General features: G+C 49.9%; 1 protein-coding gene across 2 annotated transcripts in view; it reads right to left on the bottom strand.

Annotated features, from left to right (window-relative positions):
• The window catches only part of IGSF3 (immunoglobulin superfamily member 3), a 94,830-nt gene that overhangs the window by 51,055 nt on the left and 23,653 nt on the right, over positions 1-20,122 (bottom strand). For both annotated transcript variants that reach the window (XM_039555835.1, XM_039555840.1), the window contains exon 2: positions 16,011-16,388. In XM_039555835.1, coding sequence (XP_039411769.1) covers positions 16,011-16,388 — 378 coding nt within the window. The remainder of the gene's footprint in view (positions 1-16,010; positions 16,389-20,122) is intronic.

The following is a 20,122-nucleotide window of genomic DNA, read 5'->3' as shown; positions in this document are numbered from 1 at the left end:
GGCTGCGAGGAGTACGAGAGGTACAAAGCGAGCGCGGCGCGCGCTGAGCTGCCTCTGTTTTAGTCACCGTCTGCTGCTCATGTCAGCGAGGGAGCACCCCGGGGAACCACTCCTCGCTGCTGCGCCAGCTAATAACACAACGACAGAAGCACCTGGAGGGGGGAAAGCCAATGGGAGAGGAAACCAAGCATCCTAAAAAACAATGGATAACTTACAGCAGGGGGCAGGAGCTAGGGAGAGCAGACCTGCTTCTCATGGGGTTGGGGGAGAAGGGGTAGCACATGGGCAGGGAGAGAGAGCACCCTGAGCTCCACTGGGAATGGTCTTGCCCCAAAGAAGCAAGGACACTGGAAGAGGGGAAGGGGACAGTGTGACAGCCTGGACCAGGCACCAAGACAAATGGGTGGCAGAGGAACACTGGAAAGGTAATTGTGGGCAGCTCTGAGGTGGAAGGAGAAGGCAGCAAGATGGAGCAATGGCTTGAAATGTTTTGGGGACAATTACCTGCAGAAGTGCCAGGCAAAATGCTGGAGCTGCAGGAGGGTGAGAGAAGCTGGTGGCTTGTGGGAATATAGTGCTGTGTGCCAGCTGTGTCAATGCCTGATGTGCTTCAGATGTGAAGGGAGAGGAGCTCATGGCAAGAGCAGAAAGGGAGCTCCATCTCCCGCCTGACCACGCAGCCCTGCAAGCCCCCATCCCTGGCTCTCAGCAGGCCGGCTGCTAAGCCAGCAATACGAATGCTCATCAGCCTCACAAAGCAACACAAAATGCTTAATAACCATTTGGGAAGTGGTCCATTCACCTCAATACCTCCCTCGGGGATACCTGAGGGCCACCAGCTGTGGGGAGAGGCAGAGGCGACTGAGCTGCTCAGGGGGGGCAGGTATTAACCCGCCCCCAGCCCCTGAGACCTGGACACAGTTCCCAGATGGGGATTAAAGCCAGCAAAATGAGAATTTCAAAGACACATCCTGCAGCAGCAAATAATCAGGTGCCAAGAAGGAGATTAACCCTGTGGGGCTGAAGGAAACAAAGGCGTAAGAGCTGGTCTGTTTAAGAAGCTGCTGCTGCTGCTTCTCCTAGATGAACACAAATCCGACCAGGAGGAATCCGAGGGCAGAGCCTGCGTGAGAAATACAGATTGCTAGGAAATAGAAGCCTCTGATTTCATGCAGATCCACAACAAGTGGCACGAAGATCCCTGCAATAGCTGCGAGGCAGAGGCAGTGAATCAGGTAGTCTCCCACCCAGGTTGTACCACAGGATGCACTGCTTCAGAGCTTATTTTAGCTGATGGTGAGCAGACCACAGAGCCTCCTGCAGCAGTCCCTGCTCTGCCAGCTCCCAGACCTACAGAAGGCAGCACACAGCACCCTCAGGCACCGACTGCTATGCCCTGACAGATGGGCAACAGCTCCTCGTTTGGGGTCAAAGTGACACAGGTCATTGATAGAGCAGCAGGGTTATGGCGATATCCTTCACAGGTCAAAAAGCCTGATGATTCTGGGGACATACACACTAGCCAAGCTGGAGGGGTCACTGTACCTGCAGAGCTGAAAGAGCAGTGCCCTGGTCAGCATTTGCTTCAGGGGACCATCCACTCAAAGCCAAGATGGGGCATCCCCCAGCACAGAATGAGGAACTGCTCCTCATTTGCAAGCAGATGCAGCCAGTGCTCCTTTTGGGAGGAGGCTCTTCCTGCACTGCACTGGCAGGAGAACAGCTGTGAGAGACATTCACAGGCTCCCTACTCAGGGGCTAGCTGTGTGTCATGACAGGCTTCAAGAGACATATCCCTAATGCTTGTGCCGCTGCAACAGGAACATGGTTCCCAGTCAAGCAGCCTCCAGCAATACCACCTTGGGCTGTGATCTTGTCAGGTTTCGTAAGCTTAATCAGGCTCTGCTCTGGCTGGTGTACAGGGGTTTCACAGACAGGCTGGCTGGCTGTCCTACTGCTCCAGACAGCATCTCTGAACGCTCAACAGCAGTGCTAAGTCCTGGCAGTCAATGGGAGGACTCACATTTTGGTCTTGTCAACTTCAACCAGAAGATAGTAAGGGACAGGATGGGTGGCCCTGTGGACCAGTAAGGACTGGGACTGTGGTGCCTGGCTCAAACTCATGACACTTTAGCAGTGATGGAAAGCACCTTCTAGCCTTTCAGTGAGAGATTCAAGGAGAGGAGAGTTCCAGCTCCTGGGGGCACATGTGTCATCTAAAACATCTCATTAGTGCAAACTGTCCACAGTTACCCAGCTTGACTTAGCCCGACCAGAGCATCCTGTGGCCTGAACATACCACAGGAGACAGCAAGTCCATCTTGCTGTACTGATGGTCTGTGACAGGGCTGCCTGCAGAAACTCATCCCACTGCTGCCACGGGGCAGCTCAGCACCCATGCAGCGCCCTGAGCCGGCGCTGCGCTTTTCACAGCAAGAGGCTCCAGCTAAGCCCAGCCCCACGGGCACAACCCAAACCCACAGCACTGCTGCCCAGCCCAGCACGCCTCCGGTGTCCTGGTTCCTTCTCTCCCCTTCCTCCCATCCACATCAAACCCTCACCAAGAGCCCCGCTAAGCAGATGAGATCTGAGGAGCCTGGTGTCTCCGAGGATGGGCATGCAGGACACCCTGCTCTGGCCACAGACACAAGGGAGCTGAAACGATCTGAGAGTGCTGGGCACCAGCAGCTCACTCCCCACTGCTCACCAGTCCCTGTGACTCACAAAGTCACTTCAAAAGGAGCTCCTCAAAGCACCATCACTGCCTCTGACATCCCAGTCACAAAGGGAGAGGAATAAAGGGTAGGATGCAGCAGTGCAAAGGTAATTACTGCATCCTGACAGCCCTGATGGAAGACAGCACTGAAACCCTCATTGTCTGCTCTGGAGTCAAAAGCCTGAAACAGCATCTAGGGCACTCAAAGGACACATGGAAAGGGTAGGGGAAGAGCCCCCACAAAGCCCTGGAGAAGGAGGCCAGACGGAGAAGGACCCATGTCTCTGGCAGCTCTGAGGCCTCCTCCCATTGCAGGAGGGAGCAGGGACTGCTCCTTCCACCCCAACCACAGTCCCTCTTCTGGGCATCCCCATTCCAGCTCTCCCTGCTTCAATACCTCCAAGATGCCAACCTACACACCCCACTGCTCTTAACAGCACAGAAACTCCCATCCAAGGTCTTACACCTGCCACTTCCACACTCCCTCCTCCTCTTGCCTTCCCAGTGCTGCTGTTCCTGCTTTTCTTCCTGCTCCCTTTTCAGCTCTCTTTCTTCCCTCCTCTCACCTTTTGCTTGTTTTTAGCTCCCTTGCCTCCATCTCCCTCAGCCCCCTCCCTCTCTGCCTTGCAAACCTTCATTAGCTCTCCTTCACACTGCCCAGCACTGGGATGACCAGCACCTTCCCTCTCCCCACTAAGGGCAGGGTTGCCATAATCCCCTATCTCACAGCAGCCAAAGGGCTCCATCTTTGGCTCAGCTCACCCTGCACCCCAGGACTCTGCCTGGAGGCAGGAACCCCTCATGCAAAGGGATGCTTTTCCCTGTACCAGTCCTCTGGATATGCTCATACACTCATCTGGCTGCTGTACTTGCGAGGGGCTGTTTGGATGCTGCGCAGCACTCCTAACTTTACTCATGAGATAAGCTCTGCAGAGCCAGCACACAGGTGAGGCCTGAGTAGCAGCCCCGGATAGTGACACACCAGCCCAGGACACGACTGCAGAAGGGAAGACACTGGAAGCACCCCTGTGGCCACAGCCCATCTTTCACACTGTGCCAGAGCACCTGCCACTCTCAGGGCAGCCCTTCTGGCCTGCACCCACAACAAAGGAGCTCCTTCAAAGCACAGAATCTCTCCAAATTATGGACTCATGCCTCTGGTAACGCCACCTCTCCACCCACTTTCCCCTCCCCATAGGTGAACATTGCTGTGCCAGCGCTCCCCCCTTCCAGCCGCAGCGCCAGGTGGGCCACCCGTCAGGCACAACCATCACCTGCAGCTTTGCAAGGAGTCCTGTCTGTGGACAGGTGGCATCACTACACCTGAGAGAGCTCAAAAGGTGACAACAGACTGCCAGAGCACCTGTGGTCATCTGTGGCATGCTGATGAAATTTTTCTGCAATTTTTCAGTGGACAGAGAGCCCAACGTTAACCCTCTGATAAGTAACCTGCTGCTTTGGGATGTCTTCGCTTCCATACAGCAGCACAATGCCATAAAGAAAACTGATCTCTCTAAACCTTCTCACCCCCTCAGTGTGTTTGGCATTACAAGTTACAATCAGGAAATGCTTTTGGTAAGAAATGGCTTTATAAAAATCTTGCTCTCTTGAATAGGCAGCTAAAAATGAAGGATGACAGGGTCTGAGCAAGTTAAGTGCTCAGAGCACATCGTGCCTAGGACTGAGGCATTCCTGTCCAGAAAACCCTGCCTGCCATGACACACTTCCCCAGGGCAGGCATCCCTAGCTCCGCATTTCCTTGGAGAGCCCTAAGTTATCATTTTAACTCGCAAGCAGTAAGGAATATAGCCCTGAAGGGCGCAATATGTTGAAACACAATGTCAAGGAACCGGAGCAGGGCAGAGCAGGGGCACTGAAGGGCATCCAGCCCATTAGTACCAACTCAGTCATCCACGATCCCTTAAGGCAGAGGCTCATTCAGACTTCAAATGGGGAGCAAAGCAGCCCCACCTCTTGCCTCCTCAGGGTAAAAATCACGCTTCTCTCTGCATTCTGAAGTGCCTTTGTTTGGGTTTGCCCTGTTAGCTCCGGCTTTTCTTTGTAGGCTCTCCAGAAACATCTCTTGTTGATGGCAAGGGCAAGTGGGGCGGCTAATCCCATTCCATTAGCATCCTCTGAAATACTCCAAGGACTAGGAAGCTGCCTGGGTGCAGGTGGCCAGAAGGCGGCTCTCACTAAGCATGACTTCTGGATGTGTGCACACACATCCAGCCCCAGAGCCGTCTGCCATCAATAAAGCTTGCCAGAGGGAGGGAAGAGGATAAAGAAACAGCCCACATGTGGCTCAAAAAGAGATTTTTCTCCTACAAGCACAGCTTTCTCAATGCCAAAGGTCGCCACTGCCCCTCTTTTCTGAAGGTGACACAAAACTCCTAAACTGGGGGGAGCATGTTATGCGTAAGAACAGCTGAGCACCATCCCCACAAGGGCCAGGGAGGGTAGATGGGACACCCCCAGCCCCCCATGCTCCTGGGGGCTGCAGCAGCACAGCCCCTGATACCGCAGGGGGCAGATATAAGGTTGACAGAAGCCATCCCCTCCTCATATGATGACCCAGCAGTGCCTGCAGCACTCTCATGTTCCTTGCAGCCCTCCTTCCCATTACGTTTCCCATTTATAAACAGCTGTTTGGCAGTATTACTAATCAGTGCTGCATGGAATAATGTTACATTTCCCACCGCACTACTATTTTATCTTCTATCCTCCCCACCTCCAGCTGCTGCTTTCCTTCCACCACCCCCAGCCTGGAAAGCAATAATACATTTCTTCATTTTATTCAGGCTCTACTTCTCTGATGACACAAACAATTTACTTACAACTCATGCAAAAAAAAAAAAAAAAAAAAAAACCACAAAAACAAAAAAACCGGAAAGGTTTTTTTTAAATTAAATACTGTTAAACCCACTTAAAATAAATACTTGCTGAAGGAATATCAGCTGGAGACTGCTCTCTGACTTATAATAATTCCACTGCGCCCAGGGAAATCCTCTTAAACCTATATCAGATGAAGATTGTAAAACTGTTAGAGGGCTAAACTGACAGGGCAGCCACAGAATCAAGATGGAAAATTTCTCTCCCCAGCTTCTCCCTACCAAGGGGGCAGCTCTGTCCCAGTGCAGGTCAGGTTTCCTTCTCAGCACATAAAGCAAAGCCCTGCACCACCTGGAGCTGAAGGGAGAAGGGAGAAAGGCCAGTCCTGCCAGGGCTTTGGGCTGAAGAAGGAGGAATAGGCTGCTGTGGGACCCAAAGCCTACCTCTGAGAAGCACCAAAGAATTGCTTTCCCTCTCCTGTGGGTCACAGAAGCAGGGCAGAGACCCTCTGGAGCTTTAAACCTGAATAAATCTCCGCATTTCCCCCTCCCCCCAACCCTTCTCCCCCAGACGCTCAATAGCAACATCGCTAAATTAGAGATAAGGATTCCAAATCATCAGAGCTAAGGGTGGGACAGAAGCAGTGCGCTTTCAAGTTTAGTGCTATCTTATCTGAGATGACAAAAAGGATGTGATGTAGATTGGTAATGCTGCTAGGAGGTACTGGGCTTGTGCTGCTCCGCAGTTTCCCTGAGCACTGGTCACCAGTTTGACTCTGTTGGTTTTGTAATTTTTCAACAAGAAGACACGCATCCACACACAGGGAGCATTTCGTGGCACAGAGCTGAGCAACGGGCACTGCACTTCTCCTCTGCTTCGTGGGGACTCCACTGTTCATCACCAGACCTACTTGTTCTCCCAGAGAATCCAAGGAAAGCATTGGCATTAACAGCAGAAACAGCTACCCCTGCCTCTCAGGGCAGCAGAGGGACGGAAGTGCAGACCAACCAAGTCTGAGGGGCTGGAACTAAAGAACAAATAAAGCAATCCTCCAGGGAAAACAAATTTAAAAAAAAAAAACCAAACAGAAAGAGGAGTGGGAGGAAGAGTAAGCACAGCAAAAACCTCCGCAGGGAAGCACAGCAGGAAAAATAGGCAACGTGGAAGGCGAAGTTTTCGGTGGTAATCAAATAAGGCGCCGCTCCATCGCAGGATTTCTCAGCGCTGCAGCTGGCTGGAGCCACGGGGACTGTACGCCACTTTCAGAGTTCACTGAGCAATTGCTAAGGCAGGGGACGGGTGCCATATGTTACCAGCTGTGCTCACAGCCATTGCTTTCCCCATTTAACGCCGAGAGACTCTGTGGAGGCACACGAGCACAGAAACCTGCACACTCCATGCCTCTCCCCCGCCAGCCGGTGCTCCGGCAAGGCTGCCAGAAATGCCAGCGGGCTCTGCCAGTGGCACTGGCAGCGGGTCCCCGAGCCAGGGAGCCACCAGGCCGTGCTGGCTGCTCAGCACCCATCACTAGCGGGGAGGTGCAGGTGGAAGAAGAGATGGGTGTCCCTGAGCTCCCCTCCAGCGAGGAGGAAGCAGCCCCTGGAAAGCTGCTGAGTGCACAGGAGGGAAGAGGCCAGTACCAGGCTCTGCCCATCCCACATTACAGCCTGCTGGCTCCACCACCTGCTCGCCTGACCTAGTCCAGCTCCTTCTGGCTCTCCTTTTGTGTGCAGTAATTTTTTTTTTTTGTCTTCCAGAGCTTCTCTTAGTTGTGCATATAGTGAAAAAGTAATCATCTGGGGGAGGATGGGGGGGGGAAAGAGGTTCAGGGTGCCAGAGGGCATTAGGAGAATATGTTAAATTCAGGATGGGAGGTATCATTAGGTTGTTGTCAACACCAGGCAACCTTTTGCCCAAGGCTTGAACCTAGGATGCTGAGCAACCCACTTGTGGTAGAGCTGGTATTCAAATGCACCAGGATCTCTAACTAAAGATTTTTCTCTCCTCCTTAGAAACCTTTGCATCGTTTACCTCTTCTCAGCACATTATGTCAATATACACCAACAGCTTATGCCACCAATCCCTCTACTCAGAGGGACAGACTGAGAGGCATCTTATAAAACAATTATGACAATTATGATTACCACATTTTACCAGGAACTGGGAAGAGTCAGCAGGAGAAGCAAAAAGGGCACATGGTCTGAGCAGAGTCGCTGTTTTCAGCAACTCCCTTCAGGGCAGCAGAGGACCCCAAGCCTTGCAAGCCTCACTGACACTGAGGAGGCAAAGGGCTCAGCAAAGAGCAAGTGCCACATTCCCATCAACATGAGGGATGCCTGAGAGGAGCCAGACATGGCTAGAGAGCAGACTGGAGGGCACGACTCTGAGCCTTCAGGAAAGAGGCTTTTTCAGGAAAGACTGCTTTAGTTTCCAAAGATCATTTTAGCTGACTGTACTGATATTACTGTTCAGGCTCAGCACTGCACAGAAACCCACCCAAGCAAAACACTGCAGCTCTTCACAGTCTGAAGGCAAGTCAGCATTCGGGATTCCACGCCTGCCTTCCTGACAAGGAAGGGACATAGAAAGTCTGGAAGCGAGAGGGCTCATTTTAAAGACAAGCCTAGATCTGCGAGCAGAGGGCTGTGCAATTGCCTGAGGCTACATTAATTTACATTTTTAGAAATGCCTTTTAGAATACATTCTTTCTTACAATGCATCGGTACAAGTGTACAGATAAGTCCAAAAAAGGACACATATTCTTATCGTAATTGTTCTCCACACGCTAGCTAAATTTAAAAAAGTACCTCTGCCTCAAAGGGGACAATACAGGAAAAACATATGGAATACAGCGATGTGTTCCAAATGTGTCTAATGCCAGGTTTCTGAGAAATGGGTAGGTGGATGGCATAAAAAAAAGAATCAGTTCTCCAGCTGAGAGCCCTTCCCACAAAGCATGTCATGCCACCAAGTTGCTCATGGTTTTGAGGGACAGGGCAGAAAGGCGAGGGAGGGGGAAAAAAACCCAAAGAAAGAAACAAAAGAGTGGATACAATGGATTATCCATTTTTTAGGCATAGTCTGCCCACAGTTTGTTCCACTTCTCCTGCACAGACAGAGGTACAGAAGTGATGTCATGTAATACTACAATAAGAAAGTGAAAATCAGGCAAGCAATTCCAACAGGAAAGAATAGGAGATGGCATACTGCAACAAAACAGGAGTAACTGGAAGTGTTCATCAGGAAAATACAGTACCAGGGGATGAGATAAAGACACACACAAAACGAGTGAGCCCTGCCCCGCTATGCGAGGACACGCACAGAGACTTCTGTTGAAAGCCATCAGTTCTAACCTGACTGCTATCTACTGAAGAGTGGTTTAGGAAGCACAAGGAATAACCAGCCCATGCAATTCACTGCCAGATTGTTCATGACTAAAGCACAGGGTTGCCTGTGCCGCGCTCCCACGCCCCTGCCCACGGCACTGCGGATCACCGGCCCCCCAGTCTGGCAGTGCCTATCAGCCTCACAGCTTCTGAGAGGGGAAAATTGGGTGAGCTTAGGCAGCTACACTTCTAAGATAGCAGAAATGACTAAGCAGGACAGGAGATGAATCCTATTCTGCATTATTACCAGGCAGAGCTGAAATATAAGCCTTTGTTTTTAACTCCCGCTATCTGAGGAGCTCAAAGCACATCACAATTATTTAGCTTAGACTTTGTGAAAGGCTTGTGTGCTATTATCCCTAATTTTACCAGCTGGAAAATGGTGAGGGAGATGGAGCCCGCCATATCCAGGGACATGCAGCAAGTTGGCAGCATAATAGGGCCCGATGCCTGCAGCATCACAAACCGGGTGCAATTCCCCAGGCTGTGGCCATAGGAACTGCCAGAGGTAAATATGTTTACCTCTCCTCACTCCTCCCCCATTAACAGACAAACACTTCCTTTCCATCCACAGCAGGAACAGAAAGGAGAAGCAGAGGAGCATAGGTCAATTTTTTTGTGAAGGTTACTACAGAGAGAATTAAGCACGTAAAGGAGGACAGTAAGAACAAAATACCCTGTGTCTCGTTGCAAAGGACCACCTATAAGAAGGCATTTGATTTTTTGTTTTTTAAAAATCCCTTTTTAATGTCAACTAAAGGGTAATTTGAAAGTGAAGGACATTTTACTCCTCTGGGGAGCTAATTACTGCAACAAGCACAGCCCAAACAGGCAGAGATGAATGTAACTCACACAGCCCAACACCAATCCTGCAGCTCACTTTGGTTAACTCACACAGCTTGGCCAGATAAGGCATACACATATTTCATGGAGGTAGCCAAGCCGCTGAGACACTCAGAGAGATCAGGACATCTGTGCTTCGGATTTCCAAGTTCCACCTTCATACACCAGAGCAATACAGACAAACTCCTCCAACCTCACTAGAGAAATAAGAACAGTAAGAAATACAAAAAATATGCCAGAAAAAAATAGAATTTGGGGATGTAAAATGGGTCCTTGCTGTTCCCACCTGGTTGAGATCATCAGTGTTATGCCATTATTTAGCTCTGAGCCTCCAAACTTCTTTATTTAGCACCAACCCTCCAAAATGCTGCCTAATAGCAGTTCCTTTCTGCAATGCAGCCAAGTAGCTCATCACAGGATCATAGGACAATTCAGGGTGGAAGGGACCTTGGGGGTCTATAGTGCAGCTAAAGGGTCAAGCAGGGTCAGCTATAAGGTCAGACAAGGCCGTTCAGAGCTTGATCCTGTCAGGTCTTGAAACCCTCCAGAGATGAAGCCTTTGCAACCTTTCAGGACAGGCTGAACTGCTTATTTCGATTTTTGCCCTGTTGTTGCTCATCTGCAAAAAGCCTGGTCTCCCCAGGACACAAGCTGCCCACTCAAGTGCAGTGACAAACACTTTTCCCTGTCTCTCAGGTGAAGACAAAGAAGAAAAAGCACATAAAGAAGAGCCCCCAAAGACTTCTATCAGAACTGGTAGGTCCTTGTCTCTGAGATTGCCATCTCTCTCTTTGACACCTGCCTCAAGCAAAGCCACCTTCAGCCCTGTTGACAGCTGGAATAAACCAGCAGCCACTGAGGTCCACGTGCCCCACACGGAGAGAAGTGACTGCTCTCATCCAGGTTCCCAGGAGCAGACTGTGCTCTCCCAAATCCAAACTGTGACGTGACTTTGTGCACAGACAGATCACGTATGGCAGCACTTGACAAAGAAGAAGGGAAGCTGCTGGCAACAAGCAGCAGCAGCTGGTATGGGATAATAAAAGTTCTTTTTTTTTCTTGCCTGCTACACAATTTCAATCTCAGCAGAGAGATACCGGAGGTTTTTGGTGGCAAGTGCAGCAAGAGAGACCTGCTTTCTTCTCCTGAATGCTTGTCTGAGACACATGCAGCCCCCTTCCTTCCAGTGCTAAGTGTCTGGCCTGCATAAATCTTTCTTCCACCTCCGGTGCCACCAAAGCCTCTCAGACACACCCTACAGATGTCCTCCCTGTCCCAGCTACGGGCTTGCAGGTGGCCACATAATTAAATGTCACAGCTGCAGGGCACAGAGGATCCTGAAGACAAACTCCTAAAGGCATGGTCTAAGTGCCCATGGACTGAGTACAGGTCTGCAGAGAGCTGCAAGTGCCTCGGGCAGCTCAGCATTAGGAGATGAGACCCCACCACGCAGAGCCACAGCCAGCCCTGACATCAGGCAGAGAGGCAGATGGCTCTTCACCCCAACAACGCCCTTGCCCACCACCACTCCTAAGCATGGCACAACGTAGAAACTTCACCACAATGGGGCTACCAGCCAAAAAACCACACAGAAGCCCTGGGAGCCATCCCAGGTAATGCAGGACACAGGAGAACAGGGCAGAGGCCAAGGCACCAACCCACCTGGGCAGGATGAGACCAGGGAGAAACGGCAGAGAGAAGTGTGGCCATGCTGACAGAGCAGCCACTGACTAGCACCTAGCTAGCACAAAGCTTCTCTGCCCTCTGTGACCTAAGCCTGGCTGGAAGAAAGTCCTGGTGACCACCCCTGCAGGCACTACCAGCTCCACAGCAGCTCCTGCCCACTGCAAAGGCAGCTGTGTTTGAGTGCTCCTTGTTTCTCAAGTCTGCACTGACATTGCTTCTTCCCAGCCTGTGGTACCGTGGAGACTGTGGTCTTCTCCCATCCAAACCCCTTTCATTTTTTTGCTTTAACTTGTTTAGGATTGATGCTGTACAGCTGCTTCCCCCAAAATAAAGACTAAAAGAGCTGCCACCCCCTCAAGGGCTTTGAAACCTTTCCTCCCGCTCTATCACTACCTGTTTAAGAAAAACCTCAAAGCTTGATTTCTTCCCTCAAATCACTTACTCTGAAGAAGATCTCAACGTTTTTGGGAGCACAGATGAAAAAACACTGAGATAAAAGTCTGAAGCTTCTGAAGAGGTTAGACCTGGGCCTCTTCACTGTTATCTAAGTAAGGGTACAGGTACACAAACAACTCATTGCAGAGACATAGTGGAGTACAAATTTGCAGTGACTCACGCTCCTTGAAGGAACTGCCACGTGATCAGTTCTACCCTGCAGCAAAACACAAGTTTGCCCATCAAAAGAAGAACAAACCAGCACCTCAGTTTGCACTCCTGCAGCTTCACCACCTAAACTGCTGTGCAGAAACCTCCTCTTCTGCCCGTATTTTAAGAGTTACTAAGAAAAGGGTAATTCCAGTGACAATCTGGAAAATACTGCTGTCCTGCCAGTGGTGATGCTGTGCTTCTGGGATGCTGCTTTCCTTCACCTGCAAAGCCTTTGCTGTCCTTAACTTCTTAGAAAAGTGAAGGAACAGCCCACACTACTTCTCACAGCCAGCAACAGGCAGGACCCCAATACAATTGTGTGCATAGTCCCCAGACCCACAATTTAATCAGTCCAATTTAAGTTTTGTAACTCCCCTCTTCAGTACGCTCAAGTGTCTTCCCAATTCAACCACAAAGCCAAAATTCCTATCAGTTGCTTAGAAGCCTGATAGGGGAAGTTTCCAAAAGCAGCCAAGTCTTCAGCCACTAGCTAGTTATGAGTGTAACATGTAGGATCTCTCTTTAGTCACCATAGAGAACGATGCGCTTGATTTAAACAAAGATGGACTGCTCTCCAGATTTGTCCTTTTCTGTCTTCTGATGGCAGGTATTGCCTGAACATCTACCTTGGGCAGTGAGCCTGGTGTTAAATGGGTGGGAGATGAGATCTTCTAAAATCTTTTCCCCTCACCCTAAGTAAGAGAGCATGAACTAGCCTCAGCAATTTTTGTCCACCTCAGGGAACTGAAATCTGAAGGCAAACAACAGAGTTGCAGACTTTGTACATGGGCTGATCTCTTCTCATAAATCAATCACAAGGTTGTGGTTCCACAACATCCTGAAAAGCAGCACCCCACTTTTTTTTTTTTTTTTTTTTTTTTACCCCACCTCCCTCAGCACCTGAAACTCAGTCTGACACGTCCTAAATTCTTCTCCTAACACACCTTGCAGCCCAGGTATAACTCCATCTTCTCAAAGGTGCAGCTCAGAGGGGGATGATAAGAGGAGCAGCACGATACAGAAAGGCTTGTTTTTGAAGCAACTGAAGGAAACTGAAGAGTGGTGAAGAAGATTAGGCCTTGATACACATGTTCGCATGGCAGAAGGCCTTTGAACCACATGACTGGCCTCATTCCTAGCTTCAGTGAGATTAGCACTTGTGGTGCATGCCTAAATTCAGATAAGAGTCCCACAGAGTGCCTGGGGAGTACTTCTTACTCCAGGCCATCAGAGACATCAGGTCTTCAAAGTGCTACTAGACCATGGCCAAAGTCTCAGTGAAGGAAAAGGCATCTGGAGCAGTGACACTAAAAATGGGAGAGGGACAACCAACCACGCCTGCTGTTCATGAGGTAGATAGACGTGTACTTTCAAGCCAAACTGGCATGTCTCTGAAGCTGACAAGATTATTTTTCAGCAGCCTTGGAGCCCTGGAGATACAGCCTTCAACAATGCTCAGACGGCAGGAGCAGAACACATCCCAGCTGCTCTGCTGTAAGCTGAGCTGTCCCGGGGCAGACAGCAGCCCCATGTGCTGCTGCACCAATGTCCATCCAGCTCCCCCGTCACAGGACTGTATCATGCAGGTGGAAAAGAGGAGAAACTCCTCCTCCAGCTCTTTCCTCAAACCATGGGACACAACAATTCCAAGGTCCCAGAGCAGCAAGCCTAAAATCAACACTGCTTCAAACCCATCCACTTCACACGTAAGTGGAGAGAATAGAGATGCTAACAAACCTGTCTCCCTTCAGGCTTTGCTGCTGCCAAAAAAGAGCCACTCAATCTAATGAGTCAATTAAAAATTCATAACTGGATGAACAAAAAAAGAGAAAAGTTTGGTTCTTTTTCTGAGAAAATGAGAACAGTAACTCTCCTCTGTACCTCTTCTTGCACATACTCTCTGCAGAAAGAAAACCAGCCTGAAAATCCCCAGCCTGTAGTTGAGAGCTAAAACAACAGGAAAATAAAGGACACGTGATCTGCCCAGCTCTGCAGAGAGGAGCCCATTTCCCCAGCAGGACTTCGGGGTCCAACAAGGCTGAAGTCAGCACCAGTTCCCACGAATGGGAGGCAGAGGGAAGGCTCTCTGTAAGGGCCTGCTGTCTACAGCTCACTGTAGGAAGCACTCTGAAAAACTCAGTTTCTGTCAGAGTTTGGCTAACCCACAGAAAGCGCTTTACACAGATGCACACGTTCAAAATGCAAGTGACCCTAAGTCATTTCTGAAGTGAATTTTCAGTAATGAATTAAGCTAAACCAAATCAGGGCCCAAAATCCTGAGCGCGAGCATCCACGAAGGAGCATAATGTGATTTAACTAATCCACTAGAAGTTAGTTCAGATCAATTTTCTTGAGTATCTCCGACACATGTAAGCCCCAAAGCCAATGTCCTCAAAGCACTGCTCACGGGTGCCTAGGGACTCCCAAATCTTACTGTGGTTTGTAGCTGTGGAAAGGGTAGGACAGAGCAAAACAGACCAACCCAGCTCTGACTCCCCAGACCCTTGGAGAGCAGTTGAGGAGCTTCGCACTGCCCAGCCACTGGATGTGCTGACTGTGCCCAGCTGCAGCTCCCTGGCAGAGCAACCCAACTTCCAACCCCACCCTGCTCCCAGGCACGTTTTTTCAGCAGGTGTCGGTTTCAATGGGTTTCACTCCCCGAGGTGACTGTAACAGCAGCAGCGCTGACTCAGTCTTGTTTGAACTGCAGTGGGAACTGCAAATCTGGGCACCTAAAACAAATCACAGAACTACAAATAAAAAATAGAATACTCAAGGCATCTGCCTCCCGACTGCTCATGGACACCAGATGGGAAAACAGGCACCTAAATAAGCACCTGCACCCATGCTGCGGAGCTTCACCTGGAAGAGTGGCTGGGCTGGCACCCCTGAAGGAAAGAAGCCAAGGCCACAAAAGCTGGAGGCAAGAAGCTCAACCCAAAGGAAGGCTATTGTGATTTAAATCACATCCTGGCTCCTTTCTCACTGGAACTTCTTGTGTCAACACAGCCTGAACCAGCAACTCCACCACGCCTGGGTAATGTCAAAGCGGTTTCCAAGCTGCAGGCTCACAGACACCACCTAAGGAAAGCAAGCCTGCTTGCTGTCTGTGGGCTTAAATTTGCTAGAGGCATGTCTGTGTTGGGAAGGAGCTCTTTTAGGGGTCTTTCAGCCAAAGAGTTGGATGGAAGCCATTTGACTGCTGTTAGCTGAGTTAGACACTTGGAATACAATCCTGTTTTGAGATACAGAAAGCAAGCTGAAGCTTGAGAAGGTCAAATCTTCTAGTCAGAGAAGTGCCATGGAAATACTCCAGATTTTAAAGAACCTATTTTTGATTTTTCTAAAGCAAAGCAAAAAAAAAAATCCCAAACCAACTTCTCCACACTCATCTACAGCCAGCTCAATGTGATCGGTGTGCTGGTTTCGGGATGCATTCAGCACTGCTGTAAGAGTCTGAAGATGACCATCTCTCCTGTTCACTTTTATGTGTTGCTCATTATTACTCCTCTCTTCCCTGCTCAGCTATTTCACCACCGTTGGCACACAGCTCTCTCGTCTGTGACTTACGCCATCTGATACAGACTCCCTGCTCCTTTCCCTCCGCGTAAATCAGTTCCACATCCATCTTGCTTTCAGCTATGGCTTCAAACATTCCTCTGCCTGGCCGTGCTGCCTGATGCCTCGTTTTCAGAAGGGCCTTATTACTGAAGAAAGCTTGCTGCTTCCTGTGCCTCTATACTGTGATTTCCTGCAACTCCTACCACTGTGCCACCTGCTCTCCGCTCCAGTTCTCCCTCACAGGATTTTCATCTAACAGCCTATACAGACCACAGTGCACACAGGGGTTCAAGGGTTTGTCACCCCACTGGCCCAGCGCCGAGAGCAGGACAGCTTACCCACGAGGTTCATCTTGGCGCTGTAGCTGCCGAAGTACCTCTCGTCGGTGTTGGGCGTGTGGCACTCGTACTCGCCGGCGTCGCGCTCCTGCAGCTCGGTGATGTGCAGCAGGACGGCGTCCCCCTGCAGCCGCTCCACGAAGATGCCCCGGCTGCGCACGCGCTGCGTGTAGATGGCGTAGGGGAAGGAGGGGTCCACGGTGCTGACGATCTGCACCTCCCGCTCGGGGGCCGAGGGCAGGTAGATGGACCACTGGAAGTTCTGCTCCGCCGGGCCCTGGTAGCCGCTCACCTTGCACCACAGGGTGACGTGGGATCCCTCTGTGCGGTACAGGGGTCCCTCCTGCACCGTCACTTGCCGCTGGGCCAATGCCATGCCTGTGGGGAGAGGAGCCCAGGGTTACTGACCAGCAGGCAATCCCCACACGTACACCCAGATACACCCATCCTACCACCCCTTTTCTATGGCCATGCTGGACCAGGCAAGTCCTCACACCCCATTTTACAGCTGGCACATCGGGCTCTGGCCCAGCACCCTCCCGAGTCACACTGGAGAATTCTTGCTGACTCAATGGATGTGTTTTAAAAACACCCCATGAAAGAAGCAGCAGTGAGGTAACATAAACCCCTTGTTTGGAAGCAGTAAGAACCCAGGCGTGAAAGGGCAATGCACCACACAGTAACAAATCAGAAACTCAAGGTGACAGGTCTTTGTTTTCAGTACTCTTACTTTCCAACTCTTACCACCCCATGGAGAGAGGCCCCTGTGCAAGCCAGGGGGCTGCACTCCCTCCCTTCAGTTGCTGGGCCACCCAACTCCAATGCCCCAGGCACTCGTCCTCCATCAGCAAACCCACCAGAGGCCTCAGCTGGTACAAAAATCCCATTCTTTTTCCCCAAACCCAGCACACCTTCTGCGTTCTCTCTTACACTTGTAAAGGCACACAGAAAAATATCAGGTTTCCAGCACTGCCTTCCCAAGCCTGTCTGAAAGGTGTGCATTTAGTACATAACAAAACCAATTAAAGTTAATGGAGGGAGTGGGCACTTTACACTAGAGCTCAGTGCCCCGGCTGCTGAAGTCAGGGCCCAGCACCGTGCGCCGTACACACGCAAACGTGCGCAGCACAAAACAAAGACAGCCGCGCAGCACGGTGACTGCGATCCGCTGTATTTTTACACAGATTATGGATGGCTGGCCCTTGGGCTCATGGCACATTACCAACACAGCCCTCCAGGGGCCAGATAAATTACAGCAATCTATCTTGTTTGTTGCTACATCAAAGGCTCGAGGTCTGGAGACCACGGTGGGTGTTCATCGGTTATTGAGTTACCAGCAGCACGCACACATGGCAAGGCCAATCCTGGCTTCTGTGACTGCTTGCTTGCCATCATAAAACAGCAATAAGCCGATTTAAAGCAGGTCCTGCATAATCACGTTTGCAAATTTCATCCTCTCTGTGCGTGTGTATGTTGGGGGCTTCCCCCTCTCCTCTAATTTTCAATAACAATGCTCAAGTCCAGAGAAGAATTTAACCTTTCAAAAACTGGCATCTTGCAGGGGAAGAGGTAGCCTTGAATCTGGGGTTTATTGATTCAATAAACCTCTGGACATCGATGTCCAGATATGAAGTTTTTCTCCACAGCCAGCCTGGACTGGAGCCAGGAGAGATGGTTCTTAGCAGCTTAAAACAAATTGTGAAAAATAGGTTCAGCACATCCATCAGGGCATGCAGCTGAACAGATGGAGTGCAATTCAAACTATTAACTTGGGCTCAGCTTGCTGCTGCTCCAAATTATGTTTCTTTTTACTCTTTATGAAATAATGTGATTTAAGGGGAGGACAGGGAAAGCTAGCACATTTGAAACAAGCAGGGAGAGGAACAACAGAGGCAAACACTCCCCCACTGTTTGCTGTACCAATCTCTTCATCCTGGGGAAAGATACTGCTAGAGACAACTAACACATCTAGGGTGCAGACAGCCTCTTGTCTCACCCCACAAATGCCAAAGGATCAAGCAAATACTACAGCCTTTGAAGGAAACTGTTTTCAAAGCAGCAGGAAGGACAAGATCTTTATTACATACCTAAAGACAGCTCATAATCCAATTTTTGTATGCACATGTAGTCTTGCTACAGCATACAGATATCCCACATGCAATGACAATTAAAATTGCACCACAAGGCAAATATGCACTGGGAGGAATTAAAAGTTGCACACACGACACTCATTCAAGCATTTCTCAGCTAAGTGCACAACTTTGTTTATCAGGCTTTTAATCCTGATAAAAATCCATGGTGCTGGATTTTTTACATAGGAGTTTTCCAACTATCCGGTTGAAAAAAAGCATTTTATCAGAGATGTGTATCGGACTTTCCAAAGCTCACTGGAGACCCACAGCACAGATTTTTGGTAGATGTCAAATCTCACCACCCTCATGGCCAGCACTAACGTGGGCTTCCTTCTTCCCTTATCAATAGCTTTTAGGACCTTGATTGTAACTCTACCTGGAGTCCTCCTTCAGGTTCTGAAGAGACCCACTTTCTACATTCCTCCTCTTCTATTCTCTCTTGCACTGGATTGCTGCACCTTCCTAATGCAGCCAAAAGTGAGAGAGAGTTAAGAGCCAAAGAGCTCCTGGTTTCCCTTTCTGGCTCCAGGAGCCTAAGAAGCTGAGGGACAGAAGGAAGACAGTGCAGAGAAAGTCCTGCCCAGCTCCAGTATGGATAGAAGACGAAACAGTCAGGCTTTTGTTACCACTTGCAGCAGGTTTCTGTCCCAGAGGTGAGACACAAAGGCTCAGAAGTTGGATGAACAGGCTAGATCTCCAGAGGGGCAAGGAGCAGCACATCCACAGTGCTGTTCCCTGTGCCTGGCCGTGAACTCCTGCTCCAACACAGCTGGGCACAAATGCTTTTCAACACCTTTAAAAAAACCCAAACAGCAGAAGCAGAAATACTTCTCTGAAACTATTTTAATCAAGAAAGGAAACAAGAAAAACAATCAGCCTGAGGCAGACATCCACCAGTACATGTTGTCCTCAAACAGTTACCCTTTGCATGATGTTTGGCATTTTGCAAGCTCTGGGAATTGCTACATCCACAACACACAGGAACTGCATTTCTTAGCGAGCAAGAGCTCTGATTAACAAAAATAATGTGTCTGAGATCCCATTTAAACTCTTCTCATTCCCTCCTAAAGTGAGAGAAGAGCTCACTGCAGGAAGAACTGTGTGCTCCACACCTTCCTTAGGATGCCCAGGAGACAGTGATGGTGGCATTTGGCTGGTACTGCACTGACACAGCTGGCTTTTAATTGCAAATCCAATATAATTTACTGACAACGCAAGGGCTGATAGGGAGGAGGTAGCAAGCCAAGTGCTACTTTAAAATTAATAAGAAATTATAGGTTTGTGCATCTGTTTTTTTCCAAAAGACAGCAAATCCCATGCAATAAGGAGGAAGCCATTCCCTGATCCTTATCCCCTACAGATCTGGGCTGTTGTTGACAGCCTTTTGAGCTAGGAGCAAGCCAAACAACAGCCAGGCAGCTCTCAGCTCACCCATCTCCCAGGCCCCGGAGGTGCACAGGGGGATAAGAGCAGTGGCAAGAGGGGACATGCAGCCAGGTGGTTGGACTCAAGCAGCAAGGGACAGTGCAGGACCCAGGGACCTCAGATGCCCAGTACCTGCACCTCCCCTATGCCAACCCACCCAGCAGGCTCCAGGGCCACTGCAAATGTCATGGGAAACAGCTCCAAAAAGCCAGGAAAAGGAAAGAGAAAAATGCAATGTCAGAGTCACATACTCACTCAAGTCTCCCTTGTCACACCACAGCCAGGATTTCAATGCCTCTCCAAGAAAGAAAGGAGCAAGAAAGGAGCATCAAGCATCCCTGCCAGCCAGGCATCTCCCCCAGCAGTGCTGCAGCTCAGCTTCTGAGTACACTGTGTCTTTGCAAAACCTGTATCCTCACAGCAACCTCAGATAATTGGGGCAAGATCTGACCTTTCCACAGAGACACACACAGAGCTCAGAGCTCAGGTTTTTCACATGCAACTGGTCATTTCAGGTGCCTGAGCTCAAGTACTTTGAAGATGCACTATTTCAGA

This window comes from Corvus cornix, chromosome 1, assembly GCF_000738735.6.
Source record: "Corvus cornix cornix isolate S_Up_H32 chromosome 1, ASM73873v5, whole genome shotgun sequence".
Classification (NCBI taxonomy): Eukaryota; Metazoa; Chordata; class Aves; order Passeriformes; family Corvidae; genus Corvus; species Corvus cornix.
Note: the sequence above shows the minus strand (reverse complement) of the source record. Positions and strands in the feature narration are given on the sequence as shown.